This window comes from Micromys minutus (genome assembly GCF_963924665.1).
Source record: "Micromys minutus genome assembly, chromosome: 2".
NCBI lineage: Eukaryota > Metazoa > Chordata > Mammalia > Rodentia > Muridae > Micromys > Micromys minutus.
In genome coordinates, this window is record NC_137971.1 from 93,500,976 (window position 1) to 93,526,433 (window position 25,458).

Genomic DNA, 25,458 nt, shown 5'->3' on the forward strand with positions numbered 1-25,458 from the left:
CTTTTATTCCCCTTGCTTTTTTACTTGCATGCCTCTCCCACATTATTTTAAGGTCTGATTCTTCAAAGACTAACATAAGGCCAAAGAATACATATTTACTTAATGTTTGGGAAAATAATTTCTCATGGAGAGAAACAGGTACCCCTGGAGTCTTGAAATTCAACGAAGGCTCAGAATCACAAATGGATTCTCTCCAAAGCAAAGTATACATAGTTTCCTCTTTGTCCTTTTGTTTTATAATGCTACAGATAGAATCCAGGGCCTCAAGCATGGCAGGCAAGCACTTCCACTGTGGTACATCATCAGCATGCATCTACTACCTTTAAAAGATAAAGGCTTGGAGCTGAAGATGACATATAAGGAAACAGAGTGATTGGGACCAAATTCATGATAAAAGCAAAGAAAGAATGACCTATCTCAAGAAGAGCTACATGTTCAGGTGATCAGAAGCAGATTGCCTCCTTAAAATCCCAGTTTGGTGGCTTTTCTCCACATTTCAAATTCTTCCAAAGTGGCCAGCACTAGCAGGTAAGAGCTTTAAAGACCTGCCTGAGGGGAGAATTAAAATTGGTTCCAACTATCAATCTGAGTAGCTGCTACTAAAGGTCCAATACTCCTCTGACAGCATCCCTATAAAAGCTGGCATGTCTCACTGGTAAAGTGCTTGCTTTGCATGCCTGAAGCCCTAAGTTCGATTCCCAGTACTACGTGAAAAAGTCTAAAAACATTTTTTTGTTGCTATACAATTTCTATCATACAATTACAACTAGAGTGAATATATACTTTGTTCCATCAGACTTCTAGAGACCCTGGGGCAGAGAACAAAACAGCCTGGGCTGAAACACTAAGCGGGAGTACTGACATAGAGAACAGAACGCACGCCATGCATGCTGGGTTAAGCTGTCTACCTGACTTTAAATAAATCTTTTCCTTTCTCTCTGTGCTTCAGTTTTCTCAACTGCAAAATGAGAGTAACGAGTGGCTCTGAAAGTTACAAGTAGTTACAAGTATGCTACTTCTGGTATGTGTTCTATGTGCCTGTGCATGTGCTCAACCCTGGGGGAAGGGCAGTACTAGAGGCAAATGTTAGGTCCAATGACTTATTTATTTACTAAAGTTTTGAGACAAGGTCTCTTATATAGCCTTGGTTGGCCTAGAACTAGCTATGTAGACCAGGCTAACTTAACTGTAAACTCAAGAGATCTACCAGCCTCTACCTCCTGATTGCTGGGATTAAAGAACTGTGTCACCATGCCCAGCCTAATTCACCTTATTTTTTACACAGAGACAAGAGTCTCTGGGATTCACTTGTCTCTGTTCGCACAATCCTCTCAGTGCTGGAATTACAGATGCACTTGGCTCGGACATGGTGCTAGGGATCCAAATTCAGGTCCTCGTGCACTTTAGTGACAGAGCTCTCTCTCCAGTCCTTTACACAATAGCTACAACCTTGAATGAAAAAAAATAGCAGGTGGAAAAACATCACAGCTTCCATAGGAAGGAGGGATGAAGTCTCCAGACCCTTCAATTAAAAAGCCACTAGAGCCCTCAATTGAGAGCAGTAACCGAAGGCTTCTCAAGATGATAAAAACTCACACATACACATGTAACCATTTATAATCTGCTCTTAAACACGTGGCTACTATAATACCAATGACTTGCCTAAGGTCACAAAGCTAGTGAACAATACTGCTGGGATCTGAAACCACATGTGGCTCTCTACATCCACTATGCAGGCCCAGCACCTTGGATGGCTCTGGATAGGAGACTCTTACCTCTCATTGTGGCTGATGGCTGCCACCATCAGTGCTGTCCAGCCAAGTTTATGCCTTGCGTTGACATCTGCACCCTCTGATAACAGCCTGACACGAAACAGAAAATATTTTCAGTATGTGGTTTACAATGGACAGGAATACATTGTAGAACGCATTAGAAAAAATACAGGGTATATAGTAAGAGCAAGGCCAGGCTGGACAACATAGTGAGGACCTACCTCAACAGATATACACAACTATGGAGGCTGGCCAAGTCAGGAAACAGAGAGACCTTTGCGAACTAACCCCCAATCATAGCCTCGGATTACTCTCCTCACTGAGGCTTCCCTTGCCCTTCTCCTTCCCAGATCCCTACTGTCACCCTCCCAAGCCATCTGAAAAGGGCTTTGCGGTCTATATTTTAGTAGTGATACTATGCCATTCCTTCTTCCCTGGTCCAAGAACCTCTCAGTTCCTTTGGAGTCTAAAGTTCCACCCTCAGGCCATGTGATATAAACCTGGTGCCCACACCCTTTCCTTTAAAAGACCAGACAGGCCTAGTCTTGTCTAGATAGTTCCCTATTTACAAAAGGTGCATTGTTCAACTGTATCTTGTTATCTGGCTGTTTAGAAAATATGAATCCTTCAACCCCAAGAAAATGGGAAAGAACTTTAGGAATGCAAGTTAGGTTCCCACTAGAGCCCATGCAAAAGTATTGGGACCTACATTCCAGGTGCTTAGTACATAGGAGTTCAGTTACTGTCAAGCAAACCAACAAATCCAAGGTCTAAAGCATATCACTGTAAATCTGAATCGTGGGTCCTGGTCCATCTAACACAAGGCCGACAAAGACAGTTTGAACAAAGTCATATCTTACTTAGTACCTCGTAGAACATGGAGTCTTGGAACCTCAAGTTCCTGATTACTCTTCATAAGCTTAAGGAACAGATAGTAATCTCTTTTAACAGAGAAGAAAACAGGTTTAACAAGGGAAAATGACTTGTAAAGGGGTCACACAGCAGGTTGATAAGGATTCTACAGATGGACTCTCCTCACCTCATCTTATCAGCCTACCTCCAGATAGTACCTCTCTTCCTATAACACAAAAGAAAAAACAGAAACGGATGTCAGCCAGCCAATGGCATGGTCCTGTGCTAGATTCTATATGTGGGCAAGAAGACATGGGGTTTGCTCTAAAAGGAGAACTCAGTACAACAGGATATCAAAGACCATGGTGCCAGAAATAGAAGACAAAGTCAAGAATTCAATTCAGCCAGACATGGTGGCTCCATCCTATAATCCTCAGGACCAGGAAGGATGAGCACCATAAGTTCAAGGTTAATTGGACCACACAGTGAATTCCAGGCCAGCCTGGAATGTAGCAAGACCTAGTCTAAACATGCATGCATACACACTCTCAAAACATGGTCCATTCACTAGGCAGATGTCCCATATGAGGAAAAGGCAAGGAATTTTCTCCATCTTGTCCTAATATTCTATCCTATCTGGACCAAAGCTTCCTTCAGAATCACAGAAAGAACCAGAACTTCATCTACTACTCTACTTCAGAGCCAAATAATTTTATGATACCACACAGTTTGTGCAAAAACAGATTTTTTCCCCACAGGGTTCTTACCTTCTTTAACATCCAAGGCCATGAAAGGGAAACAATGGGAACAGGGGACCAGAATAATTCATCATATTTTTCCCTACCCTCTCCCAGAGATACCCAACTAGCCACCAAAAACAATGCTCAAAGGACATCCTCTCCATGTTTCCTGGAACTTGTGTGGGTCACAGGGCATGCATGCATGTGGTATGAACAACAGGGTCAGTATCCTTAGGATAATCTTCTGTTGACCTTTATACCAGCAGGACAGGGGGCTCTGTGCATGTCTTCTCTTGGAACACTTGGCAATATAAGGCTTTTTATTTTTGTTTTGAAACAAAGTTTACTATGTTGCCTATATCAGCCCTGAACCTACAAAGCAACCCTGATTCATGAACCTCCTGCATTAGCACCCTAGATGCTGGGATCACAGATCTGAGGAGTCCAAAGAATATACTGCTGTTTTTAATTTGTGATAATTAACAATTTTGATCTATTTAACTATTTACATTAAACTATTTACATATATGTTATTGTCTTTTCTGCAAAGTGTTTGTTTTTGGTTAGTTTTAAGAAAAAAAACAACTCTTGGCAAAGGGTGCATGGTGCAGGGATGGGATGTGGGAGGGAGCTCCTTTTGACTTGCTATCATTTTTGTAAAACAATGTCAGGCCAGTTCAGCATTGTAGAACATACCTTTCATTGGGAGGCTGAGACACTAGAATTGCTGCAAGTTCAAGGCCAGCCTGAAATATACAATAAAACCTTATCTCAAACAATAACAGAAGTCAGAAGTACTGTATTTAGTCTATCACAAAGCTCTGCACTTACTATCCTAACATCCTAAGCAGTCACAGCCCCTCACTGAGCTTCAATGAGGTCAGTGAGGACTGTACTCTCTGCCACCTATCTACACACACACACACACACACACACACACACACACACACACACACCAGGGAGGAGCTCTGAAACCTGGGGTCAGTCACAGGAGAAGGAGAACCATAGTGTTCTTTAGGGAGACCAGCTCTCAAGACCAGCTCCTGACCAGCTCTCTTTGCAGCCTCATGAGTTCAGGGTGCAATGGAAGAGAGCAAGGATCCAGGCTCTGCAGTCACTTGCTGTGAAGGAGAGTATGCTAATTCCTCATGCAAGGTGGTTGTCAGGATTGAGAGACACACTATATCTGTGGGGCTCTCTGTAAAGAGTGATGTATATGGTAAACTGAGGAAGAACCAGAGCTAATCAGCACCACAGCAAATCACAATTTATCCACTTGTAGTGCTGAGTCAGGGATACGGAGGGCACTGTGTCTTCTCTGCTTTCCTTCAGTGCAGAGCATCCCCCAAAGTTAGGACTTCACAAACCAGATCTCTCTATTTCATTTTGTAGCTTTTTGTCAAGAGAATGCCCAGCAGGCACTCATTTCAAAGTCGGAAGCCAGCTGGGTGTGGGGTGGGGCGGTGACTGCCTGCTGAGAGAGTGGTTGAAAGGGCCTCTGAGGCCAGAGAAAGCCACCCTTGCTCCCCCTGGTGATTTTCACCAATGGACAAAATGCGGCAAGTGAATTAATCTCTTTTAAAAAGAGCAATGCTTGTGACAGAGCACGGTGTCTCCGAAAAGGTTAGGATTCCATCATCCCTGAGATGATGGGTAGAATGCTTAATGCAGGCTGCCAGTCAGGGCAGAGCAGCCTGTGTTGCGCTGGGGAGAGGGGGTGGGCACAGCAGGCTCTCCTGGACTCAGACTTGTGGCCAGCTCTCTCTAATGAACTAACTCTCCTGCTTGGCAGTGGGTGGGTGATACTGACTGGGGATGGCCCAGGAAGGTAGCAGACAGGAGAACACAGCAGACAGCTAGAGTTGGATCCCAGCTGTTGCGCAACTCCCAGGGTATACAAGGCAAAAAAGATCTCGGTTCAAACACATCTGCTGCCAGCCACTTACTGAGGGATGGCCCATGGATAAATGTATGACTTGGCTTTTCTCTGTTCAATTCTACAACAGCTCCTGCTCTCTGTTTCTGTTAGTGAAAGGACAGGACTTAGGTATGGTGGTGCATGCCAGCACTCAGAAGGCTGGGGCAGGAGGATCACCATGAATCAAGGTCAACCAGAGCTATGTAAAGAACCTTGTCTTCCAGAACCGCCCCTCCCCCAGTCTTACTGCATAGCACATAGGGGTATTAAGATGAGTCAAGTAAGTCAAGATGGCTAGATACTTGGTATATACTAAAGCACTGTGAAGACAGCGGTGCTTGTGCCATTAGCATCATTGGCCATTTTACACTAGTGATGGGAGGAGAGGGCAGGGGAAATGGCTCAGTGGGTAAGGGTCCCTTGCCACTACACCTGAGTAACTCAGGATGGCATAAAAAATATAGCAATTATCCAAATGTATCTGTGGATAGAAAATAAACTGCCACTGGGCAGTAGTGGTTCATGTCTTTAATCCCAGCACTTGAGAGGCAGAGGCGGGTGATCTCTGAGTTCATGGCCAGCCTGGTCTCAGAGTTAGTTCTGGAACAGCCAGGGTTACACAGTGAAACCCTGCCTCGAAAGCAATCAATCAAACAAACAAACAAACAAACAAAAAATAAACTGCCTAAAATCCCCAGGTGAGGGACGACAGTCAGTAGCAGAGCCTAAGAGCAAAGAAGGAAAAAAAGTCTCTAGTAACCAGGGATGTGAGAGGCTAGCAGGCCAGAGGCCAAGAGGAGAGATGTCTCTTCTGGTAGGAGCAGAGGGGCAGCAGGTCCACTTCACTCTCTGCTTTGAACATTTCCTTGCAAATGCTAGTTCTACTGTTGTTTTCACAACAGTGCTCATTTTTTTCTTAACCATTTTCAAATCTCATCCTCTAAGATTTCCCTAAAATGGTTGGTTTCCTTCCCAGTCCCCAGTGCTAATCTGTATTAAAACAGTTAACATGTGGCTGTTTTGTCTAACTTTCTCAGTCACCCGTATCCTCCAGAAATGACCTGTTTCCATCTGTCCCACCTCTCATCCTGTTCCTACCCTGGCAGTTGGCACATGGTTGTGCTCAGGGCTGAGTCTCTGTAGCACCTGCAAACACCAATCTGCCACCAATACTTCTTTGTCTTGAGCTGGGAAACCTGAAGCAACTTTCTCAAAGTACTTAGGCTCCTGTGTATAAATATGTTCGAGGCATCTCAAATTCAGGAGTGGGCACATGGCCTGAGGGCTGATGGTCATGGGTTCTAATTATAGCTGTCAGGTACCTAATGTATTGCTCAGGATAAATCTACCTCTGTGGGCCTTATTTTTCTCCACAGTCCCTACTACTTCTAAAACTTTATCATTTTAAATATGTGTAGCATCTGGAGCTGGAGAAATGGCTCAGCTGTTAAGAGCATGAGTTACCCTTGCAGAGGACCTGGGTTTGGTTTCCAGAGTCTGTGCAGTGACTCCCAACCACCTGTTAACTCCAGTTCTAGGGGATTCAATGTCTTCTTCTGAACTCCAAACACACACACACACACACACACACACACACACACACACACACACACACACACACGGTGCACATATATACACACAGGCAAAACAATCACATAATAAGGATAAATAAGCCTAAATTATAAAAAATATACAAGTAGCACCAAAATGAAAACCGAGAAACAGATTCCCAGCAGACCTGACACAGTAAGACATCCAAAAAGACAGGTCCTTGGGCTTGGGTGCTTGAAAAGGGAAGAAGTCCTAGGCAGGCAGATGCACATTTAAGTCATTCAGACTAACTAGCTCTTCTGGGGGGGGGGAGAAAGAAGATACCACTTCACTTTTCTTCCTTTTTTTATGACCAATCAATACAAAGCGGCCAGTGAACTTCAATCATGCATTGTTCCAACTGATTTCCGGATCCTTTGCAGGAACTGGCCCTCAGCTGCAACCAGGGAGGGGCTGAAGAGTGGGGAGCCCTGTCCCACCTGCATCAGACGCCTGGAAGCACTGAGCCATGCAGACCCAATCATGATCACTATCTGGGCAACAGGACCCTGGTTGGAGCCGCCCAGAGGCCCTGTTTACAGTAATAACAGCACCAGGCCCTCTGTCTGAGCAGAGACAAGGCGCCTAGGGCTAGAATCCCCAGGCAGCCTCCATCTGTGCCTTATCTCCCAGCTAGCCAGGGACAGGGGGGTAGGGGGAGGACAGCAAAAGCTGTTTGTTCTTAGACCCCAGTCTGGGCCTACAGATTTCAAGGTAAGGGCCTACATTGTTTCTGACTGCACAGGCACAGGGCCCCTTTGGCCTCTTTTGCACTGCCTATTCAAATTGAGCACCAGCCTCTTAGGCTCAGTTCAGGCCCCCTCCTCAAGGAAGCCCTCCAGGTGCCTTTTTTCCACTCTTACACCTGGAAGTCTCAGGAAACAAATGAACCATGAGAGAACAGAAACTGGTATATGCATACATAGCACCTACAACTCAGGTAAGCGAATCTGCACACGTCATCCCTGAGCCTTTCCTACTACAGTTAGTTTCAGTTGGAACATAATGACTGCCCTGCAGAATCAACAGTCCAATGGTAGCTGCTACTAAGCTCTCTGTTCAAATGTTCAAAGGCAAATGGTGAAGGACTTGATCTGCAACCTAAACGACTCTCGCTGGTCTAACTGAAGCCCAGTGCTGGGTGGCTATCCTTTGTTCTATTCTTTACAAACACCTGCTATGTATTAATGTGCAGATTGCTATTTTTAAATTGTTAAACTTAGAAACTAGCTACAAAAATAACACAAAAACCCTCCAGAGGTCCTTGACATGTACCTACTTTAAACTTTGACTTATTTGGTTCCTATTTCTAATACATTTTACTTGCCCATGTGAGAATTTCAGACATAATTTCAGAGAATTATCCCCTTATCTCCAAATACTTTGCAATTCCTAGTACAAGGACAGACTTCTACAGAACCACCAGCCTTAATGGACAAAGCCTCAACATGGCAAAGATTCAACCAAGTGCAGATCAAAAATAGAAATTTAGAAACTAAAAACACCCTGCATCTATATTGAACATATACAGATATTTTTGTTGTCATACAGAGTATGACAATCTAGAGATGATTTAAGTATACAAGAACATATATGTAGGCTTTATGGAAATACTATGATAAATATATGAAAGGCTTGAGCATTTGCAGGTCGGGACCCACGGAGGATCCTGGCACCCACTGATACCACAGGATGAGCATTTTACCTCATATTCTGTCTATGTTCAAATGTCTCCAGGTATCTTAATAGTTTTCACAGCATTCTAGCACTGTGATCCAGATGTAAGACAGAATCAATATAAAGATCAAACACTATGTGTCTTCAATTCATCTAGAATAGTTCTTCAACCTTTCTGTGACCTTCATGCTATTGGCATGTTTTGCACTGTAAGGCCAGTTTCTGTGTCTCCCTTTCAGCTTTGAGTACCACGTCCTCTGCTCATCATTGCGTGAGCTCCTCCTGAGAACTGGTGATTGCAGGACTGAGTGGGTCCTGATCCAGACCTCGCCACTGCACAAACACACACTTGGCAAACAGCTAAAATACAAGAAGAACCCTGGAGGCCAGTGCCATGTGAGCGATGGTCACGGTCACGGCAATAAGGCAACAGGAATGACTTTATGAATGCAGAATTTTTCTGTTAGAAGGGATAGGTAGAAGTATGGATTTCTCTAATAGTCTCCTGGGATTCCCTAAAGCAAACACCTCTGTATCCCCAGGGAGCTGTGACTGGCTGAGACTGGATGAAACATGAACATACAACAAGTAAAGGCGAGGAGCAGGAGCGACCCAGGACACTGTCCTGTGGGCGCCTAGGCCCAGGGCACATACAGCCTGTCAGCAGTGACTGCTTGGTCCAGGCAGCTGAGGTATGGGAAAGGGCTATGGGCGCCACCTACTGGCCCCAAAGCAGGACTCTGGGCTGCAGCAGAGGGCAGCTGGGTGCTTGCCAGGAAGCTTGTCACTATTAGTAAGTAGCAGCAGTGGATCCAACTCTTCAAACTCACTGACAACCACACAACTACTGCCAAGCCACATGAAGGTTCACATGAGATTTCCAGTGAGGAACAGACTTGGTAAAGCTAACCAGAATACCTGCCCCCACCTGCAGGGGACAAAATACAGAACAGTCTCAAAAGCCGTCCATCCTCTGTACTGGGGACTGAGGGATGCAATGGACCAGTTACAGACCTTGTCCACACAGTGAGCGCTCAGTTTGAGTTTGGAGAGCATAATGGAACAGGCCCCTCCACCACCAATAATGCATTATCATGGGTCCTCTGAGATGTCTGTACAGGAAAGCAATAATAACATGCTGGCTCTTCATATCTGGCAAGCTCTTCAATTAACTTGTTTCAGTCCTGGACATTTAACTCTCTCTACCACTGAGCTATATAGCATTAGCATGGCTTACCTTTTTTCCCTTCTCCCTTCCTTCCTTCCTTCTTCCCTTCCTTCCTTCTTTCTCATGTATGTGTGTGTGCATGTGAGCACACACTTCTCTGAGTTTGAGTGAGCATACAGGATGTTCAGTGCCTGATGCAAGTGCTGGGAGCCAGATTCAGGTTCTTTACAAAGTAGTAGCATTCAACTGTTAGCCATCTCTGCTCCAGCCACCTCCCAACATCCTTCCCCTCCTTTTTAAATTTATTTATTTATTTATTCTTTAACTTTTGAGACAGGGTTTATCTGTGTAGCTCTGGCTTTCTTGAAATTTGCTCTCCAGACAAGGGTGACCTCAAACTCACCAAGATCTGCCTGCCTCCTGCCCCTGCCTCCTGAATGCTAGAATTAAAGGTATATGCCACCACCATTCAACCCTCCCAACGCTTTTTAACTTTCAAAAAGTTGCCCAAGCTACCTATAAACTCGCCCTATAATTCAGACAGGCCTTGAACTTGTGATTCTCCTGCCTCAGTGTCCTAGCAGCTAGGATTAAAGGCCCAAATAATGGACTCAAATATGGAGTTCAATGTCTCATCTCTCAGTGGCTGACTGCTGTGCCTTTAAGCACTTGGCATTTATAATCCTATCTCATCCTACGAATTATACAAGAAAGTCCATCTCACAGTGACTTCAGATCCCACGGCAGGAGATGGCTGCCTAGAACTGTAGCCCTACTCACTCCATGCTTCCCTCAGCACTGGGCAGCCCACCCTAGCTCTCTGATAGGACTATAGCTGACAGAAAGTGAGAAAGGAAAAGCCTCCAGGGAGCAGGTGATCTACATGTTTGTTCTGTTAGAGGCTTCTCCCTAGAAAATGAGCGAGAGGGAGAGGGAGAGACTCTTCTAGTCTCAGCATAAGAACACCTTAACCTCCATAGCAGTCTCCCCACAACCACTGATTTCACACACCTAACCAAGCTAAGCTAACAGATACAGTCAAATGTTTACAAAGTGCAAGCAGTCCCGATCCTTAGCTTGATCAAAGCTTAGTAGACTGGAGGAATCAATGAGACAGAAGCAAGAAAGCTAATGTAGGCTCTGGCCATATTAACAGAAGCACGCCATCTCTACCAAGGGTGTGACTGCCTTGTCCCATAAGAGTAATGCCACACTGGATTTCAGAGAGAACAACAGAAGTTCATGGCCTTTTCATCATAAAATGGCCAGGATATGGTAACTTAGGGAGCTGGACTTGAGCAAAGGGACATGGACTCATGATATTTATCTCCTAGTAGCACTATCTCATCATTTAAAGATCTGAACAAAGAAGGGAGCCCAGTGAGTCGTCCTGGAGGAAATAGTTGGGACCTCATTGAAGGACTAGCAGGTCAAGTGTTATGGGAACTCCACCCATTTCATCATGGAAATAGTTACTTTGGGAAAGATTATCCAAAGAAAAAAAAAGAGATTAATGCAGTTGGAAAAACTTTAAAGGGCAAGTTAGCCTTGTTCATAATATAACTGTTGATCATTTTCACACTGTGAAGACATGTCTGTCAACTGACGGATGGATTAATCAAAATTTGTTTTACTGTATGGAATGTTCGGCTTTTAAAAGGCACGACGTATTGACAATATGCTACAACACATATGAATCTTGGAAAGTTAAGCTAAGCTGAAGAAATCAGATACAAAAGTCAACTGTGATCTCATTCTCATCAAGTGTCCAGAATGGGCAAATCCACAGACAGGAAAGGACTATAGGTTGCCAGGGGCTTAGGGTGGAAGGATGGAAATGACTCCTAATGAGGGGGAGGGGAGAGTGGTGGGGGTGGCAGTAGGGTAGGGTCATGAAACATTCTAGAGTTAGACATTAATTGCACTATCTTATGAATGCATTTAAAGCCACAGATTTTTACAGTTAAAAGGGTGAATTTTCTGATACTTATATTAAAAGGAGAGGGAGAAAGACTAGGTGTTTGAGTCAATGCTTGTATAATCAAAACCTACTTCTGCTTCAGGAACAGAGAGCACCTGAAACTTAGGGGTCCAGTAAAACTGCCTAAAACCCTGACTATGCCAAGGATTGTGACTAAGCACTCAACAGCTTCAGCCTCAGTATTAGGAGATTGTGCCCTGCCTGTTGTATTCCAAGTCCCGAGTCCATGGGAATTCCAGGGCCTCCCAATTGTACTTTAAGACCGGCCCCTGCTCACTGTCCATCTGTGAAGGCCGGTCAAACACACAGCCTTCTCAGGAGGCCAGGGTGCTAAGCCCAAACAAAAGGCCATTGAGATGGAAGTTTCAGCCCAGCCTCAGAAGGGATTCTTATGCAGGCTGAGAGGGTCTCCCATCCACATGAATGGAAACTACTGGAGACCAAGTTAGCTGGCCCAGCTGCTGCCCAGGGCTGGGCTCTCCTACTGGGGAGTCTTTGAGAATAAACAGTACTTTAATCAACAAATCAATCAACAGGCCAGACTCTATCTCTGCTCCTTTGGAGTGCTTGGACAGCCACATGCAACTTGCAGGAGAAGCAGGTACCATCTAGCATACTCAGTTAGGGTTCACAGTCAGGTGAAGAGAAACAAAGCAACTGGAGAAAAAAAGGAGGTGAGTCCCTCAGCCTTTAAGATCCACTATCACTTGGTAAGAAAGAGATGAACATTCAGTATGAGCTGCTGGGGAAAAAAAGCACAGGCTATGGATAAATGTGGGCCTCCATGTAAGCACAAGTATACACTGGCTGTGAGGTCACCAGAAGGAACCAAGTCTGTCTAAGCACTGAGTTTCTTATCTGGAAAAGTACGTAACAGTCTATTCTGTACCACAGTAGTAAGGCACACAGTATTTACTGTCTGTCTGTCACAGCATTCACAGGCAATGAACAACAGCTGCTGTTATCAGCCAGGGTGAGCTTTCTGGAGAAGAGTGGACAATGAGGCAGGGGCAAGATCTAGACAGGTAAAACTACAGAGAATACTGCAAAGCCTTGGGGTAGTTTATCTTAGGAACCTATGGATTCCCAGCAAAGCTGGCTGAAATGGTTGTCCCTTTGGCCAGCTTCCTAAGAGGAAATGGGAACCCAGGCCAGCCTCTCTTTGGCTTCTAGCCTCACTGGTGGATAAGGAGGAGGGTTACTTTCTAAATGGGTTGCTTTGAGAGATTTACTTACGCAGCCTGAACTTCTTTGTCATTATTTTTTGTGAAGTGGGCTGATGTTGCTGGAAAGGTTGTGACATCTTAATGTCACAAAGCTGGTTAGTAACTATGACAAAAGCATACCTAAGCCTTCTAATGGAACACTTACATTCTTTCTGTAACATTATGTTGCCCTTCAAAGTCCCAGCATTCAGGGCACCTGTGAAGGTGACATTCAAAAACCTGGACTCCTCAGGAAGCACAAAGTACCAAATTACAGAAAGTGATGCTGCTCAGGCTTTGACCTCTGCTGGTCTGAGATAAGGGTTGTGTCTCACTCCACTGCAAGCCACAAAGACATTTACATATTTCCTGATTAAGAGAGCTGGATGTTTTGGTTGCTCTGGTGGCATCATTAATATCTTCCCATCCAGCCAAAACGATACCATGATCGATAAACAGCCAGTCTCTCTAAGGCCCAGAGACAGCCAAATGCGTTTACCAGGCAGGTCTTCTGTTAATTAGATAAAATCCCCAGATCAATTCGTACAACATTCACCTATGCTGTAGCTAAACACATTTGGGACACCTTGATCCCGGCACACAGACAGCAAGTGCCTCAAGCTGGGGCATCAGGGGACAAGAGCCAAACCAAGCCATCAGTGCAAAGTTAGAATAGATGTGTTTACCCCTCAACAAAGCCCAACCTGTTTTTCTTTCCTGAACTGTGCATTCCTCCTCCCAAAGCCATCTAATAGACCAGTTTAATCCTTTATTTTCTAAAATCATCAAACCTGAAACCAAAACAGTACGTCAAAAGAATTTCCAGATAACTGATAAATCTAGCATGCTTACTGATTAGAAACAAAATCTCATTGTATATATAGCTTTGGCTGGCCTGGAGTGCTATATAAATCAGGATGGCCTTGAACTCAGAGATCTGCCTGCCTCTTCTCCCAAGTGTAGGAATGTACAGGTATGTGTACATCTGGCTAAATCCAGCAAGCATGTTTAAAACAGACCTCCCGGGTGGGAAAGATGAATTCAATCCATTTGCTGCTCTTGAGTTCAGTTCCCAGAACCAACATTAGGTGATTCACAATTGTCTGTACTCCAGCTCCAGGGGATCCAACACTCTGGCTTCCACCATTCATACAAACACTTACCCATAACTAAAATTCATAAAATAAACCTTTAAGCACATGCCTTTAATTCCGGCACTTTGGGAGGCAGAGGCAGGTAAGTCTCTGTGAGTAGGGAGTTCCAGGACAGCCAGGGCTACATAATAAGACTCTGTCTTAAACAAAACAAAACAGACTTCAATCTTTTTTTCTGTCTCAGTTCCTCCAAACCCTCATTTCAGTGCATGGTAACAGCATCTGTATGGGAGCTTCAGCCACAAAATAGAAACTCACTAACATTTCCTTTCTGAAGGAAACACAGGCATCCCATTCACTCAGCATTTAACTGTCGAATTTACTATGTATCAGATTCTGAATCAGGCATGAGTACTACTAGTCCAGCTAACTGCCCTCACCTGTGTTATTAACATCTTAGCCCAATCCCCCACCCCACACACACCATCTGTTCACTCTTCGGTTGCTTTGCTTTGCTCTTCTCTTCTTTTTGGAAGCAGGGATTGGACCCAGCTTTACCAAAACTCGAAAGTGTTCTACCAGTGACTGTATATACAAGTTATATATAGCTGTGTTTCAGCCTGTCTTCCTAAACTGCTATAGCAGTTGACTGACATGTTTTCTACTAAGCAGCTAATCTTTCTTAAAACAACGATCTACACATCTGTTAACATTTTTTCCTTTTATACACACACTGGCTTTAAACAGCTACAGACCCAGTGTGGACGGTCCTTCCTTATAGCTACCCAGCATAGGCCCCATCCTTGCTCTCTAGAGTCTAGCTTCTTTCTCCCTCCCAATACTGGGTCACACCATGATAGCCCAGGTTGGCCTCAAATTCGCCAACCCCCTGCCTTTACAGTTCTGAGATTACAAATGAATAACAACCACTTTTAGTTCCACATCTTCTCCATCAAAGGACAGTCATGACTGCTCAAGTCTCCTGTGCCAAGCAAAGAACCCAGCAAATGGCAAATACTCAGTAAATGTTTGTCAAATGGACACATGATCTGGACAAAGAAAGGGTACCCAGCCATTAGAAGTTCAATGCTTTTGCCACCAGGCTCTCTACATCTGAGCCTATTTGGACTGAGAAAGGATCAAGTTGGGTAGCAGCGGCCCAGTTCTCAGTCCAGTGAAGGGAAAAGAACAGGCAGGATGCTGTCTATCAGCAGTGTGATCTGAAGGAAATGTGATCTACAGTGGAGGTCTCCCAGTCCTGCCCTGAGTCCCCAGTGGGTCAGTGCAGAAGCCAGGCTGGGCTAAGAAGGGGAGTAACCTGCTCTCACGGCTGCCAAGCTTGAATGTAAGCTGGTGGGCCTGCAAAGTTTAAATACTTCAAGGCAAAAGAAGAAAATGGCTGTTGCACAGGAAAGGGGAAGAAAAGGGAGAAGAACCCAGCCTTCCTGTGCAGCAGTGGGACACTGGAATGGGCTCTGGACCACCTGCTTCTGTTGTATTCAAGTCACATTGTATTTGGGAACAGTAAGAGAGGGACTTCAGACTCTACCTGCCCTTGTCCTCAGGGAGGCACACAATCCAATGACTCACAAACTTCGTTTGTTGTTTTAGTGTTCTGTGTGTTTATTTTTTTGTATGAAGATAGTCTTGCTGACCTCTGACTCACTGAGTAGTACAGAGTATATATAGGCTGGCCTTAAACTGGACGTCTTCCACGTATATGCTACAGCACCAGCACATCCAAACACAAGGACACAGAATTAATAAATTGTAAAAAGAATAATGAGTGGCAAATGGTAGATCCTGGCTTGTCTTTTTGGCCAAGTAGCCACCCCACATACAATTAGCCAGATCCTCACAAAGCAATAAACAGTTCCCATCACTAGGACCACAATCCAGGGCTGGGGACTCTCAGTCTGTAAGCACTGAACTGTGCTTGACACAAAAGGGGTCACTAGTTTTCCTGAGCTACTGACTGCATTCTTGACATTTAACCCTATTTCTCCAAACTGACCTTCAAACTGATCTCTTTCAGAAGATCCTCAGACTCTCCCACACCACAGGAACGGATAGAGTAGGAAGGGACAGGAGACTCGACAAAAGGCTCATAGGAGGCAGCATTTCCACTGAGCCTCGAAGACTGGCCCAAGGGAAGCAGTCAGCAGTGAATGGGTAGTGAGTGCAGCGGGGGTGAGGCAGAGGGTCCACAACCTGTCCCAAGGGAGCGCAGGTTCTGGGGTGAAAAACTCCTCTTCTTAAGCAAAAGAGCCCCAAGCATCAGTCCTTCTCCACCCTGAGTCTCCTGGGATTCTGGACAGAAGACAGGAGCTAAGAGAGAGCAAGGCACAGACTGACAGAGCCCCAAGATGGCAAGGGTGTAGTAATACACTCACCAGTATTTGGAGCTTTATTCACTAACCATACCAATCATACACGTGGTAAAACAACTGTAAACTGAGGGGAGACTGAGACTAGAATTCTGTCCTGCTACAGGCAGGCCTGCTGGCAGAAGTAAAGCTAGCACACATACAGGACCACACAAAGAGCAGTGTGTGGCATCAGTGGAGTCAAGGGTATACATAGAACAACAGAACAAAATTCAAGACTACTTCCTTACAGGAGGATGTAGCCTCTCTACTTCTGTTCCAGACTAGCCTGTCAGGAGACCTGCAACTGGGGGATTACATGTCTGTTTCCTTGAGGTCAGAGGCCAAGTCATCTCTTTTCATGCCTTCAACCATCTGCAGTGCCCAAATGAGGCCATTCCTTTACTTTTTGTTGTTTTTTCCTGTTGTTGCTGTTTATTTTTTGAGACAAGGTTTCACTATGTATAGCTCTGGCAAGTCTGGAACTTTCTATGAAGACATGGCTAACCTAGAAAGAGATCTGCCTGACTCTGCTGGGATTAAAAGTGTGCACCACCACTTAGCCACTTGGTCCTTCCTAAGAACTGCTTCAGTGAGGAGGGCAGGGCACTCTGACCAATGAAGGCCTTCCTCAGCCTGGCCTCCTGAGAGCCCCTCAAAAGACTACCTTCAGCTTTTCTCCATTTATTCCAGCCTCCATCGACTGAAACAGCCTTACCTGGCTCAGTCCCCTGCTCAAAGCCTCCTAAACCCTATCTCCTGCTCATAGAAGAGCACCCAAAACCCAGGGCAGGTGTATTCCCACATCTCAAGTCACCTTCACTTTTTCCTCGTTCCCTGCAGAAGTACTGGGCCTGGCACTCAGCCTGCATTACCTGCCCCCTGCCTTGCCCAGCTTGTCCCACCCAGCTCTGTGGGATGGCATGAGAAGGGGGATGAGGAGGGTCTCTGTCGCATGAAACTGCTTGCTTATGGGTGGTGGTTTGAACAGGAATGGCCCCATAGACTCATGTGTTTCAATGACCTATAGAAAGTGGGCCTCCTAGAAGGTGTGGCCTTGGTGGAGGAAATGTGTCACTGTGGGGATGGGCTTTGAAGTCTCAGAAGCTCAAGTTGTTCTCTGCCTGCTGCCTAAGGATGAGGATATAGAACTCTTAGCTCCTGCTCCAGCAGTGTCTCCTGCTATGACTATAATGGATTAAATCTCTGAACTCTAAGTCATTAAATGTTTTTCTTCATAAGAGTTGCTGTGGTCATGGTGTCTCTTCATAGCAGTAAAGCCCCAAGACACAGGGTAAGAGAGATGCTAACAGAAGGTGATAAGGAGCGGCAGAAAGGCCAGCTAAGGACTAGGGGCATACTTGAAAAGTTCCAACTGATATTACCCATGATACGGCATGAGATAGTCCCAATAATTCTGAGTCACATAGTAGAAATCCAATCACTTTCTGCACCCCACTGGCAGGTATTTAGTTGCCATTACAAAATTTAGGAACCGGAGAGTGACTTAACAGTTAAGGACATTGGCTGTTCTTCCAGAGGAACCAAGTTTAATTCCCAGCACTCACATGGCAGCTCACAACTATTTGTAACCCCAGTTCCAGGAGGGCCTGGCATCCTCACATAGACATACATTCAGGCAAAACACCAATGTACATAAAAATAATAAATCTTTAAAAAATATGTATATAGGGCTAGAGAGATGACTTAGGAGTTAAAAGCATGTACTGTTTTTCAGGTCCTTCATATTTACCTGTAACTATAGCACTAGAGAATCTGACACCCTCTTCTGGCTTTTGTGGGCACCTGGACATATAGGAGTACAACCTTCTGCCCCTTGACACAGACATACTTTTAAAGAAATCTTAAAGCAAAAAAAAAAAAAAAAAAAAAAAAAACCATGGGTGGTGGTGGAAAAATCCTTTGCTCCCAGCACTTGGGAGGCAGAAACCAGGTGGATCTCTGAGTTTGAGACCAGCCTGGTCTTCAGAGTGAGTTCCAGGACAGTCAGGGATGCACACAAAGAAACCCTGCTTTGAAAAACAAATAAATATATGTATATGTATTTAACAGGGTGTGTATACATATAATCCCAGTCCTGGGGAAACAGAGGCAGAAAGGAGAGAAGTGAGTGAGAGTATTTGCCAGGTATGTAGTAGCACCTGCCTATAAACTCAGTACTTGGGAGACCAAGGCAGGAAAATCATGTTTTTAGACCTATATCTGGACATAATAGCAAGAACTACCTCAAGAACAAAAACCACCCCCACTCCCAAACAAAACAACAAAACCTCCCAAATACTGAGGCTCAACTGAGGGTGCCTTTCCAGCATACAAAAGTCCTAGCAGCACCCCATAAACTTGATCATGGTGGTGCACACTTGGAGTCATATCATTCAGAAGGATCCAAGTTAAAGGCATCCTCGGCTATGTAGTGCATCTCAGGCCAACCTGGATTACATGAAATCTTGCCTTAAAAAACAAAAGCTAAAAAAACCTTATAAATTTCAGATCTAAAGTCATCCTTTGGAGGGGTCTTGAGGAAATAAGCTTCAGCTCAGCAAACCTGTTGCCTACTTTGGCCTGGGAGAGGGAGGACATTGAGAAGATACAGGCTGGCAGCCTTTGGTAGTTACCATCAAGTGATTCCAGGGTCAGTAAGTGCCAGTTTCTACTCCCTACTTCCCTGTAATAAGGCTCTAGAAAGCAAGGCATGTGTCTGGGGCATGAAGATGCTGCCTGCACGCAGCTGGCGTTATGAATGGCTCTTATAACAACAAGATGACATCTGTGCTTGGTTTTTAAGATGCATCATCACATGTTTATTAAACTGTTGCTCCATCATATTTATTTGGCTACAAAACAACTCCCAGCCCATACTTCCAAAAGTGGTTTATTAAAAACTAAACCTTGAACATTAATACTCAAAAGCACCCCTGAGAATCAATAATAATGCTGCAGATAAAATGAAGGAGAATCAAAGCAGTAAGTCTTGGTAGAGCTTCGGCTGCCTTTCTACACTTTCTTACATGCTCAAGCATCTGGAGTGGGGAAGGGCACCCCAGGTCCATGGTAATGACCCCAAACTTCCTATCTAAAACATGAACACAATACCAGACATGGTTGCTATACCTGTAATCCCAGGACTCAGGAGGTGGGAGCAAGAAGATTAAAAGTTCAAAGCTAACCTGGGTCTATTCTCATAACAAAATCTATTCTCAAAAAAAAAAAAAAAAAAAAAAAAAAACCAAACAAACAAACAAACAAAAAATGGAATGGGGCTGGAGATGCTCCGAGGGTAAGAGTACTAGCTGCTTTTACAAAGGACCTGGGTTTGATTTTCAGCACCCACATGTCACCTCAGTCTGTAACTCCAGATCCAGTGGCCTATTCTTACCTGTAAGAGCACGGCAGGTACATAATGCACAAAAAAATACATGTGGGCTGAGTCCCCATACAAATAAATTGAAATAAAATTGGCTGATTGTGGTGGCACATGCCTTTAATCCCAGTACTCAGAGGCAGAGGCAGGAGAATCTCTGTTAAGTGCAAGACCAGCCACGGTGAGTTCCAGGAAAGGCAGGACTACATAGAAACTCTGTCGCAACCAACCAACCAACCAACCAACCAATCAATCTATCTTTTTTAGAAACCTAAAAAACAAACAACAACAACAAAGTAAAACCAAGGATTGAAACTGCCAAATGCAATGTGCAAGACCTGTTCAGATCCAATATGGCAAAACAAAAAGAAAATTAAGCCAGGTAAGAAAACAGAGGGCACGTGGCCACTTAGATCTGAAGGGCAGAAAGGCCAAGGTGAGGCCCAAGAGGAATGAATACTGCCTCTGAACAACAGCCCCTGACTGATGCTCTGGCCAGGCCCCAGTCTTAGCATCCATCCTAGATGCACACATCCATAGTACAAGCTCAATGCTTCCCTGCTCAGGAGGAGTCAGCTCCAGTGCAAATGTAAGTTTCACTCCACTCAGAAGCCCAAGAGCACACGGTGAGCCACTGAAGCTGAAGAACCACAGGCTGCCTCAGCCAGGGCCCAGCATGCCTCAGTCCTGCGTGTAGGCCTTCTTAGTCACATAGGATCTTTGGGCACAAAGTACATTTAGGAGTGTCCCAAGGACGGCAACCTACACCAGGTCCAGGCAGCAAACATTACTACATGGTCATTTCCACAGAGGAACAAGAACAAACTGGAAGATTCACAGGCTCCACAGACACCAAGCCACTGCAACTGAATACTCTGGGGTGTTTGGGGACCTGCCTGCAAACCTAAAATACTTAAAGTCTGGCCTGGATCAGGGAAGCCTGTGTCTGTGGCTACAGGGAACTCCTAGGAAACAAGTCCAGGGCAGGGAGAAATTTCCTCACGGGCAGGGTAGCCACACTGCTCAGCCCTTCTGTATAAGATAGCAAGGTCCAGACACTTACCTTTTGACTTCCTGTACATTATTGGCCCGGGCAGCTTCCATCAGAGCTGCATCTGAAAAGAGAGGGGTACTGGTCAGACTCCAGCCCAGGACCCTCAGGGCCAAGAGGAGGCCTAGGAAGTCATGGTTGAAGTTCCTCCAGAAATTGAAAGGCCGACAGAAGGATAACCAAATCCCTTCCCAGGCTGGAATCCACTCCAACCCTGCTCTGGGAATGCAAGTTGATGTCATGCCCACAGCCTTCCCAAGCAGTAGGGTTCAGGTCTGTGGGTCTCCCTAAGAATGGAAAGAACCTCAATCAGAAGTCATGGACACTTGGGATCCAAGCCATTCTATTACTCAGTGTGGCTGCTGCAGCCCTTCCTTCTCAACCACCTTCCTTGATATTCAGCAGACAATAATCCTTGCCAGCCTCACAAGGATGTCAAAGAGATAAAATACCAGCTGAAAAGTCTCCAAAGTCCTTAGTGCAAGCTCAGATAAGGGAGACCCAGACCCAAGCTGTTTTGTTGGATCCCTGAGGGTCAGGCCTAGCTTAAGTCTGGGCTGGTTGGTGGCACCACCTTGTGGCCACTTGGAAAAACAAATTAACAGCAGATTACAACAGGTGGTCTGTGCCTAGCCTGATTCTGAGCTATACTGTTGGCCGTAAGGCTGACTTCTACCCAGCCTGCATTTAGTAGCCATGAGTAAACACGGGGTGTAACTAGTATCAGTAGCAAGCTAGACCCCGATCTAGTCTTGGTACTAAGGCTTACGACCTGGCCAACTCATCTAAGCCCCTGAGCCTTAGCTTATGTGAAGAGAGATAAGATACCAGGCCTCATCATGTGCATAAATCAGGTCTGTTCAGGCTGAAGTACCTCCACTCACCTACTAGCTGGGTTGTCCTACTTAGCTTATGAACTGTTTGTTAGTTTTCATTTTTTGGTGGTTGTTTGTGGGTGTGCTTGTTTTGGTGTTCTGAGATAAGATCTCATTTTATATCCTTGGCTGTCCTAGAACTCAGAGATCCACCTGTCTCAGCCTCCTGGGATTAAAGGTCACACCTAACTTTTATGGATTATTCTCATTCATATATTTAAATGGACCCAGATGATCTCTAGCTGAAAAAGGAAAATCATTCCTTATAGATACCTCTTATCTCTTTACTCTCCTTCATTCTCCAAAGTCACAGAGGAGGGAGGAATGAACTGAGATTTAACCTGAGGCATTCTGGGCTCACAAACTTTCCATGGTTTTCCATTACTAGAATTCCCCTTGGCTTCTAAAGAGACCCATTTCTCAGAACACTGGACTGAGGGACTCTGCTCAAAACTTGTTTAGGCAAGTCGGCAGGCCTGGAACCAGCCATAGTTGTAAGTCATTACCTCTTCTATTAAGTAGACATCCCTGAAATTTACATGCCATACAGTCCAGTCTAGGGCTCCCAGTAAGCTTTCAGGCCAGATTTCAGATACATTTATCCTGTTCTTCCAAACACACTGGCTGCTAGACAGTCTGTTCTCATGACCCTTCCGTGGCTCTTCACTGCCTGGCATGCAGGGCCCATTCATCATCTCTCACCTTATTCCAAAGACCTTGTCTTCCACCCTCACTGGCTAAATTGCTAGCCCCTCCGGAGCAGGCTAGTTGAATTCTGGGTATGAAATCCAATCCAATCCAAGGCACATTTGTAAATACCTCCTTTCTGTGATTCATACACTGGTGGACAGATACTTGGTATTAGGGAAATACTAATAAAATAAAGCTAATATGGAGGCCCTGCCCTCATGGGTTACACAAGGCCACTCCTCCCCTTATGTTTCCTATGTTATCCTTCAGAAATAAAGCTCAAACTCCCCATCTTGCAAGGACTTCCAGTCCTCCAGGAAGGTTATCTTGACTCCACTGGCTCTCTGGTCCTCTGGAATACTCACTAGCCCCGCCTGGCTAGCTGCCCTCGGGCAGGTTTTAAGTTGGGACTTTCTGAATACTCAGTTCCAAGCTAAACATATGTAGCTTGGAACATAGCATACCTTCACATACACACAAGTGGAAATCAAACAATTCCTGCATGCTTAAGCTAAAGGCCCTGCTTCAATGCCCTCATTAATAGAAAACGAGGGTAACAAAGAGTGAGAGTCCAGATTCACAAATAGTATAAAACACGATCCTCAGTGTCCTTGTTCCTCATCCAAAAGCCCTTTCTTTCCAAGTGGCCGCATCTAATTAATCAAACAAGCGAAAGACAAGGCAGTCTCCAATCTTGTTTAACAATCTTAGAGTCTGGGGTGCATGGAACACACCAGTACTGACAACTGAGAACCTGAGAGGCTGGGCTCTGCCAGGCCACCCCTCCAGCTCTGCTCAACTCTAAGCAACTGAGGTAAGATGCCAAGCTGGGTTAGCTACTTCTACCTTCAACACTGCCCCCCCCCCCCAGTAAGTCTCCAGAGAGCAACTTTCAGCCAATTCCCTGTCCCCCAAGGCTTCACTCCCTACAGTACCTTAAACATGACACTAAGCATAGCAAAACTCTAAGCAACTAATCAGACCTTGAACTTCAGGAAAGGTCAAAATCAGAGTACTGCATGAGAACTTGCCTTCACTAGACCGTGGGGTAGCTAAGGCTAGAGAGGAGCATTGGGTCAAGGTGAAAGCAGAACCTAGTGTCCTCCTTCCTGGACCTATATAAACAGGAAAACATGTAGAGGCTGTCCCTAAAGCTGTTGGGGCTTCCTGGAGACCTCTTGAAAGACTAATGGACAAGATACAATACTGGTCATAAAAAGACCAGGCTGTAATTAGTCAGTCCAATGTCCCCAATTATACAGGTATACAAACTGATCCCAAAGAGGGTGCTAGGCCTACGATGGGAAATTATGTAACTTCAAGCAATGAGTTTTCCAGGGCAACACGCTGCTCCTGGCAGCAAATGATAACTGGGTTTCTCCAAGGTAAAGTTATGTGGGTCTAAATTTATAAATACTTTGAACATTCCAAAGGAGTCATGACCCACCCAAATACCCACACACCTCTCCCGTGAACCCGGATTGGCCCCATAATCACCCTTGTTAGATGGATTCTTGTTGTAGCACTGAACCACCAGCGCCATGGCCAAGGCCCACATGCCCAGTCCCGCCTTGTTTGGGACCCCATTCCAGTTGTCTTGTCCTGGGAGTGTTTCTTCCGGGCTAGGATCACATCCTGGTAAGGCGGCATTCAGGTATGGGATCTCTGTGCGTTCTCCACGGCGCCCCCCGGTGGCTGCCCCCTGTCCGGGGATCAAGATAGAAGATGCTCCAGGGCGCACCCAGGCGGCAGCTCTCAGCCGCTGTGGCTCCCCACGGTCTCCGGTGATTACGCTACGGCCGAAAGCACCTCCCCGGCTTTGGAGAGATGGAGATTTGATTAACCCTAGGAAGAGCCGAGGCGCTGGCGCGGTTCTCCTCAACACCGCGGACAACATCATGACACCTGCTTCTAAAACCTGCTGGTGCCGGCCCCTGTGCTAGCCACGATCAACATGGCTGCCGCGGCGCGTTCGAAGACGCCGCTTATGGGGTGGGACTGCGCACTACCTCACGGGAGTGGTAGTCCACGGCCCCAGATCTTTCTCTAGCTGGAGAATGAACAAACTACATTTCCCTGAGGGCTGTGGGATGACATCACAATGACCGCTGACAGCAGAGTGGGAAGAATGTTGGGAAATGCAGTTCTGGCAAAGGGGGCGTGGCAAGAGGAAAACTCTGGTGGGGCGTGGCAATTAGGATTCAAGATTCCAGAGTCGGGCGTTTGTATTAACGCAGACCTTTAATCCCTGCCTTTGGAAGGTGGGAACCTGAGAGAACAGGAATTCAGGGTCTAGGTCTAAATCACGTTCTTGGTCTAGGTCAGCCCCAGCTGTGTAAAATATCAAATATCAAAATCAAAATATCGAAAATTAAAACACAGGAATCCTAGAACAATTTCTCTAGTGTTTAAATAAAATTGCATTTTCGATGAAGACCTGTTAAGTAACTTGTACCCCTCCCCACTTTTATTTAGAGTTGCTGTTGCTTTTCAAAAAGATGCCTAGGCCTTGGAATGGTGGTACATGCCCTTGATCCCAGCATTCCAGGCAGAGGCAAGCAGATCTCTGTGAATTTGAGAAAGTCTAGTTTACATAGTGAGTTTCAGGACAGCCAGAGACCCTGTCTCAAAAGACTTTAAGACTGTTTGTGTGTGTACACATAAATACATGTGTGTATATATGTATATGTGTGTATATGTACATGTATATACTTTTAAAGAAAAGGAGATCCTTAGGCTTGGCAGCAAGTGTCTTTACTAGTTGAGCCCTCTTGTTTGTTACATAACAGTGAATCTACAAATTGTGCTTTAGTTTTATTCCTTCTATAGCTAGCAGACAATTAGCTATTCACATGCCTTCATCGGGCTCCTTGTGTCTCACAGAATCATAAAACTGGGTTTAGGATTGTCTGGGGTGCTGTTTTACCCTGGTTCAAAGCTGTACCTCCCACCAAGTTGTTCCTGATCTAGAGGCTACAGACAAAGCCTCGTAGGTAGAATGCTCCCTGCTCTTGCACTAGAACCTCTTGGACTAGACGGAGGGAACAGTTGGACTTTGTCAGGGTGGCCAGGGTTTCTGACAGGCCCAGGCACTTTG

The 25,458-nt window shown here is 45.3% G+C and overlaps 1 protein-coding gene across 1 annotated transcript in view; it reads right to left on the reverse strand.

Annotated features, from left to right (window-relative positions):
• Positions 1-24,303, reverse strand: part of LOC308417765 (mitochondrial disaggregase-like) — a gene marked incomplete at its 3' end in the record, with an annotated part of 42,579 nt that extends 18,276 nt beyond the window's left edge. The window contains exons 1-3 of the mRNA XM_080913073.1: positions 23,859-24,303; positions 20,809-20,860; positions 1,776-1,862 (exon numbers count right to left, since the gene is read on the reverse strand). Coding sequence (XP_080769199.1) covers positions 1,776-1,862; positions 20,809-20,860; positions 23,859-24,261 — 542 coding nt within the window. The 5' untranslated portion in view covers positions 24,262-24,303. The remainder of the gene's footprint in view (positions 1-1,775; positions 1,863-20,808; positions 20,861-23,858) is intronic.
• Positions 24,304-25,458: the final 1,155 nt, after the last annotated feature.